Source organism: Nannospalax galili, unplaced genomic scaffold, assembly GCF_000622305.1.
Source record: "Nannospalax galili isolate Female #2095 unplaced genomic scaffold, S.galili_v1.0 scaffold886, whole genome shotgun sequence".
Classification (NCBI taxonomy): Eukaryota; Metazoa; Chordata; class Mammalia; order Rodentia; family Spalacidae; genus Nannospalax; species Nannospalax galili.
The window spans coordinates 217,213-241,034 of NW_008355971.1; the positions used below are offsets into that span (position 1 = coordinate 217,213).

Consider the following 23,822-nt stretch of genomic DNA (forward strand, 5'->3'; position numbering starts at 1 on the left):
ATCTCCTAAAATATTGAAACGTAGGGTTTCTGTGTTTGGCCAGACAGTATCACTTATATTGTGACTAGGCAGTGGTTCACAAAAACTTCAGGTGCTTTGATGTAATTATATTTGAAGATCCTAGTTGCTTTAGGGACTTGAGAAGACAAGTCAAGGGAGTGAGAGCCTTAGGCTTAGACTGAGGGGTTCCCATAGTGACAGATTAAATAGACGGCAATAAGAAAATGGATGAGAAGCTAATAGGTAGAAGGAGATGATGAGGATTCTCTCACCCCGAGAGGTGGAATTGGGTACGCCAGTGAGGATACCCGGGAGAAAGGTGACAGAAACAAAGAAGAGAGAGCAGGAGGAAGAAGGAGAAGGGGACACATGAACTGTTGTTTGTGTCAAACAGGTACACGCGGAACCAATGTGCAGAAAGGTGTCCCCTTCTGTCGGAGGCCCAAGGAGTGGTCCCAGTCTACTGGAGGTAGCATCCTATAAACACCAGGAAGATGTGTTCACCAGAGAGAGGACAGAGCAGGTTCCTGTCCTGGAAAGACGGGGTGTGTTCCTTCCCCAGAACCAGTGTCCTGTGACCTGTAGAAGGAATGAGTTTTTCAGCACACTGGTGTGTCTTTCGGACTCAGTTTGAAAAACTCAAACAAGTGAGTGTGGCATGACCAGGCGGTAGAGGAAGACAGAGCACAAGGAAAGGGATGGGAAGAGAGATGTGGAGAGTAAGAAAGAAGAGGAATGGGGGGGAGAGGGAGAGAGAGAGGGAGAGAGAGAGAGAGAGAGAGATTTTGAGAGCAACAGGTGGGGAATGAGGAAAGATGGAGAGAGAGGTACTTAAAATTAATTTATGTATTTTAGTACGAGGAACAATGTTGTAAATAAGGATTAAAGAGAGACTATTTTGACCTGAAAAAATATTTTTGTGTTAACATTTTTAGTTTGTATGAAACGGGAGTTGGAATAGGAGCTTGCTCCGTCCACTCCACACATCTACCTGGTATCGCAGTACTTCCAGGAACGGCGCACCCCCTCCGGGATCTGCAGCTCACAGACTACGTAATCGATTAGCATTAAGAATGAGAAATTAGCTAGGCGTGGTGGTGCTTGCCTTTAATCCCAGCACTAGGGAGGCAGAAGCAGGCAGATCTTTGTGAGTTTGAGACCAGCCTGGTCTACATAGTGAGTTCCAGGACAGCTGGGGCTACAAGGAGACCCTGTCTCAAAAAGACCAAAAAAAAAAAAAGAAGAAGAAAAAAAAAAAGCCAATATGCTACCAAGTAAATTAATTTTTAAGAAACATAAATTTATGTTGACTGTGAATACATATCTAATTATATACAAGATAGATTTTAATAACTAAGATGTTGTAAATTATTTTTGAGAATGTGGTTTATTATTTTTAAACTAAAACATCTTTGAAGTAAACAAGTCAAATGAATGCACTTTAAAACATCTTGAAAGTAAAACTAAAAAAGGTATTTAACAAATAAGATTTTATATAACCAGTTTAGATGTTGCTTTGTGTAGGTAATCAGCATTTGAAAGTTTTGTGAACCATTTAATAAACTTGGAGACACTGTTTAATAGATTTTTAAAATAATTAGGGTATCCATTTATAAGGCCTTTGAATGTATCATCAAAATATCTATAAATTTGTACACGTGTATTTTGATTACGCATGCCCGTTCTCCCGCCTGTTTCGCCGAAATGCAACTTTAAGTCTCGATTTCCTCCAGCGATTCTGGACTCTTCACCTGGGGCTTTCGCTACATGGTGTCAGTTTGTAAAACAAGAAAACACTGCAGAAAACAACTTCAGACTCCAGGAAAACTCTCCACAGCAACATCAACCAACAGCCTGGAGGCCCTGGGGACCGGGTGCCTTCTGGGAAATGTAGTACAGTGCCTCCCCCGCGATGATCAAGATGGCGCCGGGCTCTCTGGGGACCAGGGCATCTCTTACTAACTCGGATTCTTTTCCTATGGAGTTGAGCCGCGTTTATTATACCCCTCAGCACACCACTTACCCCTCTCACAGGGTGTGCCCTCTTACTGCTGTACCGCAAGAGAGACAGTCCCACAAGTGTCGCGGGCTGGGACCAGTTCGCGAAAGGGTATCTGGGAAATGTAGTCCACAGGCAGGGTGCAGGATGGGAAAAGATGCTGTGACTCCAAGCCGGGCTGGCAGAGGCGTTTGGGAGTACGAGCTCGCGGCACTACGCAGGCGCTGGCTCTGTGGCTCGCCATCGTCGCCTTTGTTTGCTGGTGAGCTTGCTTTGGGTTCTGTAGGTCCTGGGTTTGCCCGGCCCGAAGCTGGCCGAGGGAGCTGGAAGGGAGGTTTTCCTGCGGCTGCGGGGGGATGGGGGGTGAAGATGCCCCCAAGGGTCAGGAGCCGCCTGCTGTGTCCAGCAGAGGAGGGGACGAATGGAAGAGATGGATGGGGGAAGAAGAAACGGGTGGGTTTCCGGGTGGGGTGACCCAAGTGTGAGGGTGTGGATGGGGTTGTAGGGCTAGCGAGAAACCGGCTAATTCCCAAGTTTGTGAGAATTCACGGGTGGTTTTATGAGGCAATAACCTCTAATATTTTTAAACAAGAAAAATGTATTTTTGTGGAAAATAAAGGGAAAAGGATAAGGAATGGAGTGGATAGTTTTAAAAGTGATGTTTACATTAAAGCAAGGTCACTATGGAGTAGAAACTGAAATCATTTCATTTTTAAAAAAAGATTTTGGTTTTACTGTGTGTGTGTGAGAGAGAGACATGTGTGGGTGTCAGTGGAGACTAGAAGAGTGTGTCAGAGCCCCTGAAATTGGACTTACAGGGGCTTGTGAGCTGCCAGACGTGGGTGCTGGGAACTGAATTCAGGTCCCCTGGAAGAGCCAACACTCCAGCCCCAACATTACCTTTTTTAAACAAAGATTTCCAAAAACTTGCTATTGGTTGCTTAGGTGTCCAGTTGTCTTTGACTTACTACTTTCGGGAAACTTTGGTTGAGCTGTTTTGAGCAGCCCTGAATTTAAGGAAGAGCGCTTAGAGGGTGCTTTCTCTAGTGCACATGGCATAAAATTGTTCTAGGTTTGGCACAGAGAAGCCAAGAAGTCTATTTAACACTCTTGTTTGTCGAAGGGCAAGACAGTGTGACTTTCAGTTTAACTGGTTAGGTTTTGTCAGCTTGATACAAACTGGAGACACCAGGGAGAAGGAAACCTCAGTTCAGAAATGGAGCATTTTCTTGATTGCTGATTGATGTAGGAGGGTGCAGACCAGTGTGTGTGGTGTTATCCCTGGGCAGATGGGTCTGGACTTTCTGGGGTGGGGGTGGAGGGGGTGGCTGAGCAGTCCAGAGAAAGTAAGCCAGTAAGCAGCATTCCTCTATGGCCCCTGCCTCCAGATTCCTGCCTTGGCTTCCCTAGAGGATGGACTGTAAGCTGAAAACTGAAATAAACTGTTTCTTCCCCAAGTTGGTTTTGGTCTGTTTTATCACAGCAACAGAGAGCAAACTAGGACACTTAACAAGTAGCCTCTGTTTTGGTTTATGGGGGGGGGGGGGCGGGGTCTTTTGAAACAGGGCCTCCTTGTAGCCTTACCTGGCCTGGAACTCACTATGTAGGCCAGGCTGACCTTGAACTCACAGAGATCACCTGTTTCTGCCTCCTGAGTGCTGGGACTAAACGTGTGCACCACCATGCCTGGCTTAAAAATATCTTATTTTTATTTTATGTGTTATGAGTATTTTCCCTATATGCATGTAAGTGTACCACATGTGTGCAGTGCCCATAGAGGCCAGACGGCATTGAATCCACTGGAAGTAGAGTTATGGACAGTTGTTAGCTGTCATGTGAGTACTGGAAATCGAACTCAGGTCCTCTGGAAGAACAGTTAGTGCTCTTAACTGCTGAGCCATCTCTCCAGCCCCCAGTAGATTTCTTTATAACACAATAGATAAATGTTTGCTTAATCCAGGGATGTGCATATAATTACAGAACACTTAATTACATTTAATTTTTCCAAGAGGAACCCAATTTAGGTAAAATATTAGACCTTTAAAAGTTTTAAGAGCTCTGAGTTATGAGTACTACTGAATAATTTCCTATATATTTTGTATTGCTCAAGGTTGGTGATACAATTTTTAAAAGAAAAGTGTGTTTTTGTTTTACTTTTGGCCTTGCGGGGTGTTGAACTTGTGGCCTTTTAAGGTAAAGGTACTCTGCCACTGAGCTACATCCCTGCCCTTGGATGTGATTTCTTTTTTGAGGCAGGATCTCATGTAGCACAGGCTAGAACTCAGCTGAGGGTGACTTTTAACTTCTGATCCTCTATCTTCTGGGTGCCCATGCTCACTTCTCTTTCTTTCTGTCTCCCTCCCTCCCTCTCTCCTTTTCTTCATCCCTCTCTCTTCTTTCATTTTTTTCCCATTTTTTTGCTTATTTTTATTTTATGTATGAGTGTTTTGCCTGATACATGTAAGTTCACCCATGTGTGCAATGCACAGGAAGCCAGAAGAGGGTTGTTGGATCCTCTGGAACTGGAGTTAACAGATGGTTGTTAACTGCCATGTGGGTGCTGGGAACTGAGCTTGGATCCTCTACAGAGAGCAGACAATGCTCTTAACCATTGAGACATCTCTCCAGCCCCTTTTTCCATTTTCATGTGTGTATGCATATGGTGTACATGTGTGTATGCGCATGTTTTGTGGGCACAAGTGCGGGTTGGGGAGTGTGTGTGTGCATGTGGATTGTACACATGCATGTGGAGGCCCAAGATTGATGTCAGGAATCATCTTCCTTCGCCCTTCCACCTTCTTCATTGAGGCAAGGTCTCTCATATCCATAGCTCCTGGATATGTCTAGTTCTGCTAGCCAGCTTGCTCTAAGGATCCTGTCTCCACTGTCTAAGATTGGAGTTACAGGAGGACCATCACATCCACCCAGCATTTATGTGAATTTTGAGCATTCCAACTCTATTTCTCACACTTGCTCAGCAAGTGCTTTAACCACTGACCTCAAACTCTCCATCCTCCTGCCTCAGCTTCCCAAGTACTGGTATTAGAAGCATATGCCACCACATCTTACTTAAGAACTGTTGCTGATGGGGAAATGACAGCAATTTGACTTCTGTCAGCAGCAAGGCCACATGGGACTCCTGCTGAAAGAACATGTTCAGATTGATTGAGGAGATAGTTCCCCTTACAAGTGAAATTATGAAAATAAAAGTGTCTTCTATTACCGACATCTGAAATATGTTGAGTTTTTTTCAAGTGGTGTAATAATAGGTTCAGGTTGAAATACAAAGTACAGACACTTTCCCTTTGCCATGTGTGAACCCAAGGTTTATTTACTCATGTTGGTTGTTTTTCATAGGCCAGTTTCCTTGTGTATCTCCAAGAGCTGTACTTTACCCTTCAAACCTCAAGCGTTCTAAGGACTCAGCGGGAGTGTCGGATGCTGCTTTGATTTCTAGAATATAGCATCACAGTCCTGTATCACTTTTCTGATTATAAGTTTAAAGTCAGCAGTTCAAACAGAAACAATGGATGACTGGGAAGAATTGTAAAGAAAGTTTGCAGGTGAGTAACTGAGATTCTGGCAGACACAGGTGCAATAAAATCTCATCATAGTTATTCAGTGAGGGTTTATAACCTCCAAATATTTTTCAACGTTTTTGTGTTTTTTATTTATTTATTTTTTTGGAGACAGGGTCTTACTATGTAGACCAAGCTGGCCTCTAACTCAGAGGTCTGCCTGCCTCTGTCTCTTGAGTGCTGGAGACATGCACCACAACTCCCTGCAAGTTTGTTGTTTTTGTTTTGTTTTGTTCTTTAGAGATAGGGTGTCACTTGAGTTCTCTTAGGGTCTACCCCTTCCTCTGGCTCTTACAATCTTTCCTCCAATCTTCCGCTAAGGTCCCTGAGCCTCAGAGGGGGTGACAGACGTAGGTCAGTTTCTCTTGTATCATGGTAAGATAGTGACTTCTTGGGCCTCCCCATTATTCGTCTTTAAGCTGTGGCCATTGATCTAGCTCAGTGTTTCTTCTACTATAAAGACAAATGGAAGGAAGTAGACGCATTTAAACAAACATGAATGTAAATACAAATGCCTCGAGGATATCCCAGCTTCTGGGTGGCCGGCTCCTTTTTAGTTACATATTTTATAATCTATTATAAGATCCTTGTCGCTGCCATTAGCTCCCTTGCTTTTCCCAAACTCCCCCGGTTTGTCGTTTCTAGTGCTGCCATCCTGCTGGCTGTGCTCCTGACGCTATTAGACAAATCATATAACACATCTCTATCTGAATTTTTCATAGTCTATATCCTAGGTAGGGGAAATAGAATAACTTAGAAAGGCTAACACCTCGTGCCCCACAAAAGGTGAACATCTATCACTCCATTCCGCTCTGTGACTCAGTGGCCAGCTGTTCTGCACCCCACCCACAGTCTTGCCCCAGGTCAGTAAATGCCCCCTCTTGTGTCCACACGGCAAGACACTGGGGAGATTTTTTCTGTGCTGCCATTGCCAATATGGCATCAGTGCTCCTCCCTCTGCAGCTGACTCTCCACAGCCAATTCTCTGCAGTGGGCCCCGCCCCAGGTTGGCTCATACTCCCTTGGAGGAACAAGCACCCCTCAGGACACACAGGGTCTTGCTATTGTATTTCACATTGGCCTTGAACTGTAGTCCTCCTACCTCAGACTCCTGAGTGTTGGTATTACAGGAGTGTGTGACACCATGGCAGGATTTTTTTTTCTGAGACAGTATCTTTGGACCCCAGACTGACTTGGAACTCATAGTATAACCCAGGCTGGCCTCAGACTCAGGATCCTCGTTTTAATTTATTGAGTGATGGGATTATAGGCATGCACCACCGTGCCCATATTATATTAGTTAGCCCATTAGAATCTCAAATACAATCAGATGAAAAAAGTCACAGCACTGTCTTTGGTAATAGTAACGGATGGGTTCAAGTTAAAAGGCCTGAACAACTAACTATAGCTATAAATAGTAGGAGATTTATTTATTTATAGCCCCAGCTGTCTGTCATTTGCTAGGATCAGGCTGGCCTTGATCTCATGCAGATGCCTCTGCCTCAAGAGTGCTGGGATTAAAGAAGTCTGCCACCATCAAGGCAAATATTTTATGTATTTTTATTTTATGTACATGAGTGTTTTGCCTGCATGCATATAAGTGCACCATGTACATGCAGTGCCCACAGAGGTCAGAAGAGGGCATTGGCTTCCCTGGAACTAGAGGTACAGATGGTTGTTAGCCACTATGTGGTTGCTGGGAACTGAATCCAGGTCTTCTGCAGGAGCAGACAGTGCTTTTAAGTAGTGTGCAATCTTTCTAGCCCCATAAAATAATTTTTTAAAAAATATTTTATTTTAATTTTATGTGTATGCATGTATTGCCTGCATGTAAGTAAATGCACCCATGTCATGCAACACCTGCGGAGGACAGAAGAGGCTGTCAGATCCCCTGGAACTGGCATTATGAACAGTTGTTAGCTGCCATGTGGGTGCTGGGATTCGAACCCAGGTCTTCTGCAAGAACAGCCAGTGTTCTTAACCACTGAGCAATCTCTCCAGCACCCCCATAAAATTTTTGAAATGTAAGTATTTCTATATTTTCACATGGCAGCTAACAACCAACCTTAAACTGCAGTTGCAGGGGATCTGACGCCACCTTCTGGCCTCTGCAGGCATTGCATGACAAAGTGCACTTACATACATGCAGGCAAAACACTTTAATACACACAAAATAAAAATAATTTTTTAAATATTTTATTTATTATTTTTATTTTATGTGTATGAGTGTATTGCCTGCATGTATGTGAGTACACCCATGTCATGCACTGCCTCGGCAGTCAGAAGAGGCCATCAAATTCCAAGTTAAGGACGGTTTGTAGCCATCATGTGGGACCTGGGAATCAAACCTGGGCCCTCTGCAAGAGCAGTCAGTACTCTTAACCACTGACCCATCTCACCAGCCCAAAATAAAAATAATTTTTAAATTAATTTTGTACCCACCCCATCATCCTAGGCTCTACCCATATTAAGTGTTATGGTAGTTGCTTAGTCTTTGTTTTTTTCTTATTTTACTTATTGATAATGTGTGTGATTTATATTTAAAAACAAAGTTTCATATACCTGTGAATGTTACCGTATTTGAGCTTTCCTTTATAGCAGAAGATTAGACTTAGTTGGGTTACTTGTTTATTTCCTTTTTAATTATTTTTTGAGGCAGAGTCTCACTCTGTAGCCAGGCCGGCCTAGAATTAACTGGCTAGCCCAGGTTGGCCTCCAACTCATGATAATCTTCTTACTTCAGCATTCCAAGTACTGGCATTAAAGGCATGAGCTACCATATGAGTAGCTCATGAGTAGTCTCTTATTAGTATATTTCTGCAATTATATCAGTGATAATGGGAAAATGTACAGGTTGTTAGTGATGTTAATATTAATAATGGAAATTGGATACTTGATACATTCTAGATACCAAATGTCTTAACCTTGTTAATTATTTTTTCAATGATGCTTTTTTTCACTCTTTTAGAAGCAGCCTGTGGAGTTTATAAATGGATAAGGATACAACATGAAAGACTTGTGAGTTAAGTCTCATCTTTCTCTATAAATATAGACTGAGGAAAAACTCAGAAAAATCTAGGAATCAAGAAAGTTATTTCCTAGGCACAGACATTGGTTCTTCAAGCATTCTGTTCTGTGTATGGGACTCAGTTTAAGAGACTTTGAACTGTATTTACTCTTATTCATAATTTATTTGTAAATATGAGATAAGCTATGTTAAAAAGAAGCATTAATATGAGGACAGGGCTGTATTTCAGCCCCTTTTTAATAATTGCATCTCAGGGTGGTCATGTAAAATATTTTTCATCATAAATTCAGCTTCATCAGATACTTGAGAATTAATACTGAAGAGAAATTGTATGTATTTAGTGAATGTGGAAAAGCTTTCATCTTTACCACATCTCAGTTGACACTTGGAAAAAATCCCCAGGCATAACAGGAATGTTGGAAAGTCTCCAGCCTGAATCAGATATTCTGCATGATGAAATACATCCTGGAGAGAAACCTTTTGAATGTAATGAATGCAGAAAAACCTTTAGCCTGAAGCAAAACTTTGTAGAGCATAAGAAAATGCATAGTGGGGAGAAATCACATGAATGTACAGAATGTGGTAAAGCATTTTCTCGAGTCTCATCACTTACTCTACATTTGAGAAGTCATGCACGGAGAAAGTCATATAAATGTAATAAGTGTGGAAAAGCCTTCAGCCGGAAGGAAAACTTCCTTTCTCATCAGAAACAACACACTGAAGAGAAACCTTATGAATGTGAGAAAACTTCTATTCAGATGACAACCCTCATTAGACACCAGAGAAATGCAGGAAATAAACCATATGCATGTAAAGAATGTGGGAAAGCTTTTAATGGCAAATCATATCTCAAAGAACATGAGAAAATTCATACTGGAGAGAAACCATTTGAATGTAATCAGTGTGGAAGAGCCTTCAGCCAGAAGCAATACCTCATTAAACATCAGAACATCCATAGTGGAAAGAAACCCTTCAAATGTAATGAGTGTGGTAAGGCCTTTAGCCAGAAAGAAAACCTCATCATCCACCAGAGAATCCATACTGGAGAGAAACCTTATGAATGTAAAGGGTGTGGAAAAGCTTTCATTCAGAAGTCAAGCCTCATCAGACATCAGAGAAGTCATACTGGAGAGAAACCTTATACATGTAAGGAATGTGGGAAAGCCTTCAGTGGCAAATCAAATCTCACTGAACATGAGAAAATTCATATTGGAGAAAAACCCTATAAATGTAATGAATGTGGAACAATTTTTAGGCAGAAGCAATACCTCATTAAACATCACAATATTCATACAGGAGAAAAACCCTACGAATGTAATAAATGTGGAAAAGCCTTTTCTCGGATTACATCACTTATTGTACATGTGAGAATTCATACAGGTGATAAGCCCTATGAATGTAAAATATGTGGGAAGGCCTTCTGTCAAAGCTCATCTCTTACTGTGCATATGAGAAGCCACACAGGTGAGAAACCCTATGGTTGTAATGAATGTGGGAAAGCCTTTTCTCAGTTCTCAACTCTTGCTTTACATATGAGAATCCATACTGGTGAAAAACCTTATCAATGTAGTGAATGTGGGAAAGCTTTTAGCCAGAAGTCGCATCACATTAGACACCAGAGAATTCATACTCATTAAAGCTCTATGAATGCCTTAGATTTAGGAAAAACTTGAGCAGAATGTATGATAATATATCAAAATACTTGTCTTACAAAGTTACATAATGTGGGAAATCCTTCTCTAGCAACTCAAAACTTAAAATAACAAAGTTCCTAAGACATATATATCATAGTATAATAAAGCCTATACCCTCCTCTGACTCTCACAACAAACTTTCAAAAACCTCATTGAAATTAGAGTCTAGTTATTTCAGTTAGCATATTCTTGGAAAGCCTATCAGATGTATTAAAACAATATGAGAGATACAAAGATGTAAAATTAAGAAGCAGAATTGCTTATTTTATATGCTTTGCTATATACATAATTTGTAAAATCATCCCCCCCAAAAAATGGCATTTTGAGATGGTCTCCCTGTATAGCCCAGCCTGTCCTTGAACATGTGGCCCGAGCTGGCTTCAAATTCTGGGTGATCTATTTTCCTCAACCTCCCAAGTGCTGTAATTATAGACACGCACCAGCGTGCCAGCTCAAAATTATTTGTTGATACAATTGTAGAAAATTGGAATCAGGACAGACTACCAACTCTAGAAACATGCATGAGTTTATGAGGAACTGGTAATTAATTGAGGCGGTATCCCAGATCAGTGGGGAAATCATAGATGATTTCAAAAGTAATTTCAGGATATTAATTCTTCATGTGGAAAATAATAAACCTCTGACATCATCATATGAAAAATTGTTTCCTGTGAATTCCAAATGTTTTTGCAAAAAGCAAAACTTTGTATAAGAATTTTCAAAGAGAATGGTTTTTAACCATTGGGTATAGCCAGGTGTGGTGGTACAGGCCTTTAATCCCAGCGTTAGGGAGGAAGAGGCAGTGGATCTCTTTCAGTTGAGGCCAGCTGGGTTTACATAGTAAGTTCCAGGCAAGATGGCTCTACAGGGAGACCCTGTCACAAAAAAGACCCCCCCCCAAAAAAAAAACCCTTGGGTATAGAAAAGAATTTGTAGATTCTTATAGATTCCAAAGTACTCAACCATTACTCTTGAGTATATGTAATGTATGCCCAAGAAACTGACATGCTTAGATAGGGAGTCATATACCAGTCAGCTTGTTCATTGCAGCATTAATTATGGGGGAAAAAATGGACATGAATGTTTGTTGCTTATGAAGTAGATGAAATGTGTTAACCATACAATGGAGTATTCTCTAGCAGCCTAATGCAACAGATTGAATCTGTATATTAATGACAAAAGAAGAAAGATCATGCAGAGTGAAGAAAATTGAAGTGATGAATGAATTTTGATGATTCCTGTGTGGCTTTGAATAAAATCAATTTATCAACCATAGTACCAAGCATTGGTTATGGCAAAAATGCTTCTCTTTCAAAACTCTTAAAGAATAAATTGGGAGGATACGTATTTAGTTCCCCAAAGTGTTTTTTACTACTATAATAAGAAGGGAGGTAGAAAGGAAATATAACCAAACAGGGTAATTAAATGATGCTTCAGTTTTGTATCTAAATATCTATTTTTTCATTAAAAATATTCCAAGTAAATATGACAAATTGTTAGTTGATTCTGGGTTTGGAGAACATGTTTTTTGTTGTTTTGTTTCTTTTGAGACAGGATTTCACTGTAGTTCTGGCTGGCCTAGAACTTCCTATGTAAATCAGTAGACCAGTCCTGCCTCTGCCCCCAGAGTTCTGAGATTAAAGGCATGAGTAACCACACCTGACCCATATGGAGCCTCCTCTTGTCCGTGTGTGTGTGTGTGTGTGTGTGTGTGTGTGTGTGTGTGCGCGCGCGCGCGCGCGCATTTGTCTCTTCTCCTCCCTTTCTCCTTTTTAAAGACCAGGTCTCTCTGTAGCCCCAGCTGGCCTGGAACTCATTATGTAGACCAGGCTGGCCTTAACCTCACAGTGCATGCTCTGCCACCTGAGTCCTGGGATTAAGGGCGTGTACCACCACCCCTGACTGCATAAAGATAGATAGGATAAAGACTCTGTACATGAAGCGTATATTACAACAGTCCCTCTATGTGTACATCCCAAGGCCCCTAGTAGTTCTTTGAAGCCATGTGTAGAACTTATTCTAAATATTTGGCTTTCCTGTATACACACATACATGTGATAAAGTTTATAAGCACCATAAGAGACTAATAGTTTTCTACAGAGCTTAGTGACCTCAACATGTTTTGTTTTGTTTTTCTGTTCTCTTTTTGAGAACTTTCATCTTTTCCATTAAAGGAGGTACAAGCCAGCTGGGGCTACAGGGAGACTCTGATTCAAAAACACAAAAAAGCCAGGTGTGGTGGTGCATGCCTTTAGTCCCAGCACTCAGGAGGCAGAGGCAGGCGGATCTCTGTGAGTTTGAGGCCAGCCTGGTCTCCATAGTGAATCCTGGCCAGCTTGTGGCTACAGGGAAACCCTGTCTCAAAAAAGACAGAAAAAGAGAAATACAACTTCATTTTAACGTCACTACTCGTGGGCTTTGGGGCCATTATTAAGTAAAATAAGTGTTGCTGTGTAGTTTCTGTCCTCTGATTGGACTCAGACTTAACAGAGTTTGGAAACAGCCCCAACCCTACTTCTTTTTTTCTTTTATGCTGTGGACTTGGTCCTTTTGCACAGGGCCTGGACTTCTCAGTACTCTAGACCATGCCATTAGATGGGTAATTCTGTCCTTAGGTGCAAGTGGCTGGAGGTAGCATCATGGTTACCTTGACTGACTGGAGTAAGAAAGATCAGAAACTCACTGAACTTCACATTGACTGTCTTTTCTAGTTTGTCTGACTAATAAAGGTGGCATTTGACCTGTCTTAACTCACTTTTGTGTGTGTATGACAAGGTCTCACTTTGTAGCCTAGCTGTCCTGGAACTCTGTAGACCAGGCTGGCCTTGAATTCATGACAATCCTCCTGCCTCACCCCCACTGAGACTAAAGGTGTCAGCCATTATACTAGGCTTAACACTTCGTCGAATATCTAAGGTATATGTACCGTAACTGGTTAGGAAAAAAGCTAATATATTTTAACCTCCTCAGAAATGTTATATAACAACGTGATATAAAAATGACTACTTCATGCTGTAATTCATTTCTTGTTTAGTAACTTCCATCAATGTTTTACTTTGGGATGGGGGAAAAATCCAGAGTTGCTACAACCTTAAAGGAGAATGAACAAGAAATCTTACGCATTTTATAGAACAGGGAGACTCTAGAGGGTTAAAACTTCTGGGAAAGGTTGTTAATGGGAATTTTAGGGGAAGGTAGCAATTGGGTTTGCTGTAAGAACTGAGTGATAAATGGGCTTTTCCTGCTATATCCAAACTACCATTCCAGTTGTCGAACTCACATTTGTTTTGGGGGGACTGTGGGGACAGGGTCTCGTAATTCAGGCTGGCTTTGAACTTGCTATGTAGCTAAAAATATCCTTGAACCTTTTTTTAGTATTTTTATTTTATGTGTGTGAATGCATTACCTGCATGCGTGTAAATGCACCTGTGTCATGCAATGCCTATGGAGGTAAGAAGAGGGTGTCAGATTCCCCTGGAACCGGAGTTACAGACGGTTGTAAGCTGACATGTGGGTGCTAGGAATCGATCCTGGGTCTTCTGCAAGAGCAGCCAGTGCTCTTAACCACTGGACCATCTCCCCAACCCTGACTTTGGATTCTCCTGCCTCCACTTCCCATATTCTGAGATTGCAGACACGCATCATGTCCAGTTGATGTGTTGCTGGGGATCAAACCCAGGTCTTTGTACATCCCTGGCAGGCACTCTACCAATTGAGCCACGTCCCTAGCTCTCACACTCAACAATTCACATTCTTTCAGGCCCGATAGGTGGACCCAGATGGAAAAAGCAGTGGAGACACACTGCTCACCCGACCTGGTTTTACAAGTTGAATTGTCAGAACCTCTGAATAAAGCCTTTTGGCAGGGACTCCAATGAATTGCTTCATCATTAACTCCTGTTTCCGCTCACCTGTCCACATTCTTTGTTGTTAGTGTATAGGTATCTTGGTCTCAAGCCCTTTTATAATCGGCATTATGTTCAAGAGGACAGAGCTCTCATTGTTCACCTCTTCACACTTGATTTGGGGAATTAAATTACCAACAGGGTTTTTTAGGGGCCACATTCAAACCATAGCAAACTGCAACTGATGGTGGTGTGTTGCTTTTGTAGCTTGTGAGTCTGAGAGTTTATTTATTACAAAGTGTTTTGTGGGGTTTTTTGTTGTTGTTGTTGTTAGTTTGAGACAAAACATTCAGTCTATTCTTGAACTCTTTATGTAGCCCAGGCTAGCCTCAAACTCAAACTACTCCAGCCTCAGCCTCCATAGTGGGATTAAAGCCATGCACCACCACATTTAGCTAGAATACTCTTCAGTATCACCCTGATGCCAATGTGATTAAACCTCACTGAAAGTGCTGGACACCAAGGCTAGTGGGAGCTTCCTAGAGTGGCATAATTTTATTAATTACTAAGGTTGGCCATGTGGAAGTGGGGAGTAAATGGAAGAAAACCCTTGGAAAAAGATAAGAATATGACATTTGAAATATTCAGAATAGGATGATGAGAGGGCTCAGCAAGTAAAGCTGCCTGCTATGCAAGCCTGGTGACCGGAATTTGATCCCTGGGGCCCACGTAAAGGTAGAAGGAAAGGACCAACTTCACAAAGTTGTTGTCCTCTATTCTCCACACATTCACCATGGCATGCACACACACCAAACATACAAATAAGAAATACATTTGAAATATTCAGAACCTTATATTTTCTGTGGCATATCCAATCACGGGTGTGTTAAGCTGGGTTTAGTGAGCAGAAGGTTAAGATAGGCCTGATCGGGCTGAATGGATCAGCAGTTAAAAGAGTGTACAGTGCTCTTGTAGAGGACCTGAGTTCAATTCCCAGCACCCACATGGTGGCTGACAACTGTCGGTAACTCCAGTTCCAGGGACTCTGACACCCTCTTCTGGCCTCCCCGAGCATTGCATGTGTGGATACACTTACACATGAATGCATGGAGGCAAAAAAACTCATAAAAAACTTTTTAAATCAGTTAGGCTTCCATTTTTGAGTAACGTTCTCTTCTTTTTAACCTCTCTTTCCTTCTTTCAGATATTTGCCAGAACCTGTGCTTTCTTTCCCAGATACTCTAGGATTATCTCCCCTGTCCCCTGCCATGTGGCCAATTACACGTAGCTTTCTTCCTCTTCTCCGTCTTCCTCACTTGGGCAGCTGTGGAGATTGGGATTCACAGCTTGCCTGTCTGTCCTGAGGCTTTTCTTTTAAACACTAATGAAATTGTCCTCAAGCTTTAAAAATAAATTAGTCAATTAAAATAAAATTAGGGTTCAGTCATTGACTGTCTTTGCTTAAGTGCAGATATGAACGATATTTAGTTCAGCAGGCACATCATACTCTCAAGGCTTCAGTTAACATGACTGACATGACCAACAAAGTTATCCATTCCTCGCCTGTCTCCGAGTGTGTATGCTAAAATAATATTTGACATAAAACCAGCTGTCTTAACCATTTTCAGATGGGCAATTCAGTAGTAGATATTTACATTACTGTGCAACTAATCTAGAGGACTTTTTCCACCCTGCAAAATGGACTCATACCCATTAAACAACTCCTTGTTTCTCTTTCCTTTAGCCCCTGGCAACCACCATTCTTTTTGTTTGAATAAATTTATTATTTGTGGTTATGTTTTGTAAGTGGAATCACACATGATTTATCTTTTTGCATTATCTTTAGCATTTTATGAGATTCATATAGCTCCTGTCTCACAAACAGAATCTGATATATATATCATATATATATAATATATATGATATATGTGTGTGTGTGTGTATGTATGTATAAGTCAGGCTAACAGGCTCCTTAGTGCTGGGATTATGGATGCACATCATCACACATGGATTGATTCTATCATTTTTACTGGAATTTACCAGGCGTGGTGGCACACGCCTTTAATCCCAGCACTCAGGAGGCTGAGGCAGGCGGATCTCTGTGAGTTGGAGACTAGCTGGGGCTACAGGGAGACCCTGTCTCAAAAAGACGAAAAAAAAAAAAAAAAGCTTTATCCTCTTTAACACTCTTGGGGGAAGGGAATCAGCAGGGTGGCCCCAAGCTAGCTTAGAATGGAGATGAGATTAGAAAGCCCCTTGGGTGGGCCCTGTGGCATTCAGGAGGCAAGCCTGGTCTACATAGTGAGTGCCAGGCCAGCTGGGGCTACAGGGAGACCCTACTTCAAAAGACCAGAAAAGCCGGGTGTGGTGTTGCACACCTTTAATCTCAGCACTCAGGAGACAGAGGTACACGGATCTCTGTGAGTTCAAGGCCAGCCTGGTCTACATAGTGAGTTCCGGGACAGCTGGGGCTACAGGGAGACCCTGTCTCAAGGCACCCCCCCAAAAAAATCTTATGTTAAAAAATTGTGTATATATATATATATATATATGGGCTGGAGAGATGGCTCAGCAGTTAAGAGCACTGACTGCTCTTGTAGAGGACCAGGGTTTGACTCCCAGCACCTACATGGAGGCTATGAACCATACTTAACTCCAGGTCCAGGGGAATCCGAAGCCCTCTTCTGACCTCTGCTGCATTGCACCACAGTCACATACATGCAGACAATACACTCATACACGTACAAAAAATAAAATATTTTAAAAATTATGTATTTATTCCCAGGGACCACCCAGCTGTGCACTCTGCTCAGAAATGGTTAATCTTGAGTTTGTGACATCACAGATCACAGAAGAAGGGAGGGGAGAGACGGATGGGGGGTACACATGACACAGCTGAAAAACTGGAAATGAACAAGGCAATGTGTAACCAAGGCCACCTCCAAAACCTCTGGATCCCCCTGTGCAGAATGGGGAGATGCCCTTTAGAGCAGGGAGGCCAGTGCTGTAGCTGGGGGTGCACTTCTGTCCCCAGTCCCTGATGCTCTGGGGTTATGTGTCCTGTGAGACACCCCTGTGAGGGCCCAGTATTAGGAGTCTAGCCTCAAATCCAGCTAAATAACCAGGTTTGGGGGGTTCCCTCTAGCTAAGATCCAGCCCTTACTACTCACTCTGAGGTCAGCCCTTTTTACCATAGCCCCCTCCCCAAATGAGGGGTCAGGGAGGGACTGAAGGGTCTTTCCTGGGAGGAGGGTGTTCTGGGGTGAACCCTGATGACACGGTAGATAGATGTGGTGTTGGGCCCCATGCTCACTAGTAGAGACCTCCAAGATGTCAGCAGCACACAGCAGCAGTCTCTGGGTGTCCCTGTTTGTCACCACCTGAAGTTCTCCAGGCCACTGTTCATCATGTAGCACTCAGGGAGTTCACCAGGTACTGACAAAGGGCCTGTCCTCCCTCGGGCCAGCCTGGTCTCCACCTTCACCACCTGCTTGCGGGAGGAGCAGACTTTGGAGAAGCAGGTAGGTGAGTGTCGTGAGTTCCAGGCTCTCTACTGGCTGCTCCCTCCAGGACTCCACCACTGCTGTCACTCCCGACACTTGGGTCCCAGTTCAGGTCCACCCAAAACTTGACCAGGAAGAAGGCTGCCCACCTTTCTACAGCTCCCGTCCGCCACCCTTTTTCTCAGGGAGTTTGTGGTACATCTGCTGTACATCCAACGCTCTCCAGAAGTGGCTGCCCCGGGGCTGGGACACTGCTGACTGATGCTTCTGGAAACAGTCAACTGCATCAGGTGGTTCCACAAAGATGGAGATCTCCACCAACCACAGAAGTGCGGTACCCAGGGCCCAAGCCTGCCAGGCTGGGGGTTGGGGAGTGGGGCGCAAGTGGGTGGGGGTGAGAGGGCTGGAGACGGTTGGTACCCTGGGAAGTCAGTGGATGGAGTCAGTGACAGGGGAATGATGTCTGTGAGGATGGCTTCACGTCTGGAACATTCCATGGTGACTCGGTGCCACCATGTAATATGTAATTACATATTACATACTGGAAATGCTCAGTAGCCTGAGGTCCCGAGATTCCCAGCTTGTCCTGGAGGGAAAGTGCAGAGAAGAGGTGGGCAGACGACATGGTAGCCATGGTCTGGAAGGCCTTGTTCTTGGAGACCTGGTCCTTCAGCTTGGACTGAATTTTTCTCCCTTTCCTTGGAGCCAAAACCTGGACGTGACTAGAGATCTGTTTGCACGTCCTTGTCTTTCTGGTTCGCAACTTGATGCATCAATGAGTTCATTCCGACCGTACATTTTGCCCTCTTCAGACAGGATGATCTTTGGGCGGGTAGATGGATAGAGCCTCCTGGAAGCTCTGCTTCGATGTTGGGGCTCCACATGTCCTCTGCATCAGGGCCCCCCATCACCTCCAATGCCCTCACTGCCACCAGTGCCCTCCTCACTGCCTTCCTCACTGCCAAGGCCAGCTGGTGCCATTTTACGGGGGTGGGGTGGGGGTGGGGGCTCAGTCCGAGGTTCCCCCATCTGGGCCTCACCTCATCCCATGGACCTTCCCACCCCAACTTACACAACCCAAGCAAGATCCCAACCAACAGTAATAATTTTATTTCCTTCCAATTTGGATCAGGCTTATCTTTATTTTATTTATATATTTATTAATATTTTATTTATTATTTTTACTTTATGTGTATGAGTATATTGCCTGCATGTATGTGAGTGCACCATGTCATGTAGTGCTCTGGAGGTCAGAAGAGGGCATCTGATTCCCCTGGAACTGGAGTTAAGAATGGTTCATAGCTGCCATGTGGATGCTGGGACTTGAACCCAGGTCTTCTGCAGTGCTCTTAACCACTGAGTAATCTCTCCATCCCCCAGGCTTATCTTTTTAAGTAAAAGATTTTTTTTGGTCTTTTTGAGACAGGGTCTAGCCTGAGCTGTCCTGGAACTCACTATGTAGACCAGGCTGGCCTTGAACTCACAGAGATCCGCCTGCCTCTGCCCCCAAGTGCTGGGATTAAAGGCATGCGCCACCATGCCTGGCTAAAAGATTTGTTTTTAATGGTGTGTCTCTGGAGTAATGGGGCACATGCCTTTAATCCCAGCACTCAGGAGGTAGAGATAGGCAGATCTCTGTGAGTTTGAGGCCAGCCTGGTATACACAGCAGGTTCAAAGCTAACCAGGGCTACATAGTGAGACCCTATCTCAAGAAAAAGTGTGTGTGTGTGTGTGTGTGTGCGTGCGCGCGCGTGTGTCTGCGCACATGAGTGCAGGTGTCCAAGAAGGCCAGAAGGCATTGAATCCCTGGTTTTTTTGTTTGTTTGGTTTGGTTTGGTTTGGTCTTTTTTGAGACAGGGTCTTCCTGCAGTCTCAGCTGGCCTGGAACTCACTATGTAGACAAGGCTGGCCTTGAACTCACAGAGATCTACTTACCTCTGCCTCCAGAGTGCTGGGATTAAAGGTATGTGCCACCACACCTGGCTCTTTATTTTTACTTTATGTATGTGACTGTCATGCCCGCATGCATGTAAGTGCACGTGTTTCATGCAGTGCCCACAGAGACCAGAAGAGGGCATCAGATCCCTTGGAACTGGAAATACAGATGATTGTTAGCTGTCATATGGGTGCTGGGATTCAAACCCAGGTGCTCTTCAAGAGAAACCAGTGCTATTAACTGCTGAGCCATCTCTCCAGCTCAGTATCCTTGTTTTATTGAGATACAGTTTTTCTGTAGTCCCAGCTGGCCTAGAATTCACTACGTAGACCAAACTGGCCTCCATCTCACAGAGATCTGCCTGCCTCTGCCTCTGGACTGCTGGGATTAAAGGCCTGCAACACAACACCTGCCTTCATATATATTTTTAAAACTGATATTTTATTACATTTATTTGCGTGTATGTGTGCTTGTAACCATGCCATGGTACATACAACACTGTAGTGTACATGTGGAGGTCAGAGAACAACTTTCTAGAATCAATTTTCTCCTTCCACCTTGTGGGTCCTGGGGAGCAAAGTTAAGTCATCAGGCTTAGTGGAGTGTACCTTTCCCTGCTGCATGATCTCCTGCCCCACCCCACCCACTGCTTAATATAGTCATGTAAAAAATATATAATGATGCTGGCCACGGTGGCACACACCTTTAGTTCCAGCACTCAGGAAGCAGAGACAAGCGGATCTCTGTGAGTTCGAGTCCCAGACCAGTTGGGGTACAGAGAGACCCTGTCTCAAGCAGAAGCATATATATATATGCTTCATGGATTTATAGGTCATCTTGAACAGGAACAGGCTAATCTCTGTATCATTCCAATTTTAGTATATGTGCTGCTGAAGTGAGCACCTGCTTAATATACGTTGAATGCTTTTGCTTTTCATCATAGGCCATTGAGAGAGCTCTCATTCACCCTTATTCTACAATTGTGGTGCAGTTGTAGAACGTTGCACTACATTTGATAATTTATGACTCTCTTCAATATTTTTGTGTGTGAACAGCTCTTCATGAGAAAAACTTGCATAAGCATGAATGTAAGTAGATACGTAGGTTAAAATCCCAGAGTTTGGATTACTCAGCCAATGTGAGGCTTGAAAGATGGTGCCAAATTGCCTCCAAAGAGAGTGTACCAATCTGCTGTTATCTTCAGCAATGTAAGTTTTCAAAATTTAGGGTTTATTTATTTCTTTACCATTCTAAGTATCTATGGAACTTTAGTATTAAAGCACAAGTTTTACTTTATTTCTCTCTCTCTCTCTCTCTACATGATGTTTGGGGGGGAGTGTGCACACATTCCAGGCACATGTGTGGAAGTTAAAGGACAACTTTGTGGAGTGGGTTCTCTCCTTCCACCTTTACTTGGGTTCTAGGGATCAAACTCAGGTCATCAGGCTTGTGTGGCAAGAACATTACTGGCTGAACAACTTTGCCAGACCAGCATTTTAAAAAATTATTTTTGCCAGGCATGGTGGCACATGCCTTTAGTTCCAGCACTTGGGAGGCAGAGGCAGGCAGATCTTTGTGAATTTGAGGCCAGCCTGGTCTACATAGTGAGTTCCAGGATAGCTGTCTCAAAAAGACAAAAAAAAAATTATTTTTATGGGGCTAGAGAGATGGCTTAGCAGTTAAGAGCACTGACTGCTCTTGCAGAGGATCCGGGTTTGATTCCCAGCACCCACATAGCAGCTACCAACCACCTTTAACTCCAGTTCCAGGGGAATCTGAAGCCCTCTTCTGACCTCCGTGGCTCTGCACAACATGGGTGCACTCACATACATGCAGGCAATATACTCATACACATAAAATAAAAAGAATAAATTTTAAAAAAATTTTATGTGTATGAGTGTTTTGCCTGCATGTATGTAAGTACACCTGTGTCATGCAATGCCAGTGGAGGACAGAAGAGGGCATTGGCTCCCCTGGAACTGGAGTTTTTGGTCACTTGTTAGCTGTCATGTGGGTGCTGGGAACCAAACTCGGCTCCTCTGCAAAAGCAGCCAATGCTCTTAACCACTGTCTCTCTAGCCCAGATCAGCATTTTTTTTATTAACATAACTAAGTATATTTTCATACATTTGAAAGTAATACATGACCCTGTTCTATAAAAGGAACTAATGTTCCTTTTCCCTGTTTTGAGGCAGGGTCTCCCTGTAGCCCCAACTGTCCTGGAACTCACTATATAGGACAGGCTGGCCTTGAACTCACAGAGATCTGCCTACCTCTGCCTCCCAAGTGCTGGGATTAAAGGTGTGGGTTACCACGCCCGGCTATTGCATTGTATTTTTTTTTTAATTTATTTACTTGGTCTTTTTGAGACAGGGACTCCCTGTAACCCTAGCTGTCCTGGAACTCACTATGTAGGACAGGCTGGCCTTGAACTCCCAGAGATCAGCTTGCTTCTGCCTCCCCAGTGCTGAGACTAAAGTCATGTGCCACCATGCCCGGCTATAATTGCATTTTATGTTATAAATTACTCCCTCCAATATGGACAAAACTCATTAAAAACAGGTATATTTTCAAAAAGAGACAAACAGCCCAATTAAGAAATGGAAAAAGAAAAAAAATGGAAAAGGATGCATGAAGCATAGTGGCACATGGGCTGTAAACCTGGCAGTCAGGGGGCTGAGGCAGAAGAGAAAGCTCAAGGCTGAGGAGATGGCTTAGTGGTAAGACTGTGTCCTGCACTGGCAGAGTGCAGGAGTTCGGCTCTCAACACGCACATAGGGCAGCTCACAACGCCTGTAACTCCAGCTCCATAGGATCCAACACTCTTCTGAACTCCTCAGGCATCTCGCACTCACATGTGCACATATCCACATATACACACATATAAACAGAATTAAAATGAAATAAATCTTCAAAAAAATTAAGTTCAAGGCAGCCTGCTCTTCATAGGGAGGCACTATTTCAAAAATAAAAGGGCTGAGAGATGGTTCAGCATTTAAGAGGGCTAGATGCTTTTGCAGAGGACCTGGGTTCAGTTTCCAGCACCCACATGGCAGCTAACAAACCAATCGTAAACTTCAGTTCCAAAGGATCTGATGCCCTTTTCTGGCCTCCATCAGCATCGCATGTATGGGCACAGTTACATAAACATATACACATAAAATAAAAACAAATTTTTTTCTTAAAAAAGGAAAAATACGAATTAAAATAAAACAACATGCCTAAGATTTCCAATCAAGAATGTGATGTTTTTCTTCTCTCATACAGGGTTTATGGATTTATTGATACAGATATTCTTAAGCATTATATCCTATTCCATGGTTTTATTTATTTATTTGCATGAATTTTACACCCAACTACCTTATCTTTTATTTTAAATTTTATTAAATGGATCTGGGGATGTAGCTCAAGTGGTAGCACTTGCTTAGAATGTTGGAAACCTGGGTTGACTCCTCAACATCACACAAAGCACGGTGACCTAAGCTTGTTACCTCAGCACACAAAGACAGGAGGATCAGTAGTTCAGGGTCATCTTTGGTTACATAGTGATAATTACATTTAATAAAAAATAGTAAAAGACTCAGAGAATGCTTCTTTTAATTAGAAGCTACTTTCATACCTAATAATATATACATGGCCTGGAGGATAACCAGAGAATGAATTTGATCTTTAAGAGACATTAAAGTTAAAACCATGAATCTCTCTCAGCTCATTATTTTCTCTTTGAAAATAGAGATGTGTTTAACGCCTCTACTAATTGCAAAAGTTGACTGCAAACTTTCTTAGTTCACTGCTTCCCAAATCTGCTTCATCAGTCTGACACACCTGCCCCTCCCCACATCTTCTGGCATGGGGAAAGAACCCAGAAGATTGAATGATTATCTCTAGAAGCTGTGCTCTAATCAAGAGCTAGTTAACCTCCCAGCACACATGCAAAATTCTTTTGAAGTTGACTTTTACTTTTTAAAATTTATTTATTTTGGTCTTTTTGAAACAGGGTCTCCCTGTCGCCCCAGCTGTCCTGAAACTCACTATATAGACCAGGCTGGCCTTGAACTCACAGAGATCCGCCTGCCTCTTGAGTGCTGGAATTAAAGGCATGTGCTACCATGCCAGGCCTATTTTTATTTTTTATATTTATGTGCATGAGTGTTTTACCTGCATGTATGTAAGTGCATCTGTGTCATACAATGCCGGAGGAGGTCACAAGAGGGTTTCAGATCCACTGGAACTGGAGA

The 23,822-nt window shown here is 43.0% G+C and overlaps 1 protein-coding gene and 2 pseudogenes across 1 annotated transcript in view; 1 reads left to right on the forward strand and 2 right to left on the reverse strand.

Moving 5' to 3' along the window:
* Positions 1 to 2,017: 2,017 nt before the first annotated feature.
* The window catches only part of LOC103750685 (zinc finger protein 260), a 42,424-nt gene continuing 20,619 nt past the window's right edge, over positions 2,018 to 23,822 (forward strand). Inside the window, exons 1-4 of the mRNA XM_029556542.1 lie at positions 2,018 to 2,261; positions 5,357 to 5,562; positions 8,546 to 10,237; positions 16,495 to 16,506. Of these exons, the coding sequence (XP_029412402.1) occupies positions 8,950 to 10,237; positions 16,495 to 16,506 (1,300 nt within the window). The 5' untranslated portion in view covers positions 2,018 to 2,261; positions 5,357 to 5,562; positions 8,546 to 8,949. The remainder of the gene's footprint in view (positions 2,262 to 5,356; positions 5,563 to 8,545; positions 10,238 to 16,494; positions 16,507 to 23,822) is intronic.
* LOC103750780 lies at positions 17,258 to 18,628 on the reverse strand (annotated as a pseudogene).
* Positions 20,387 to 20,487, reverse strand: LOC115067788 (annotated as a pseudogene).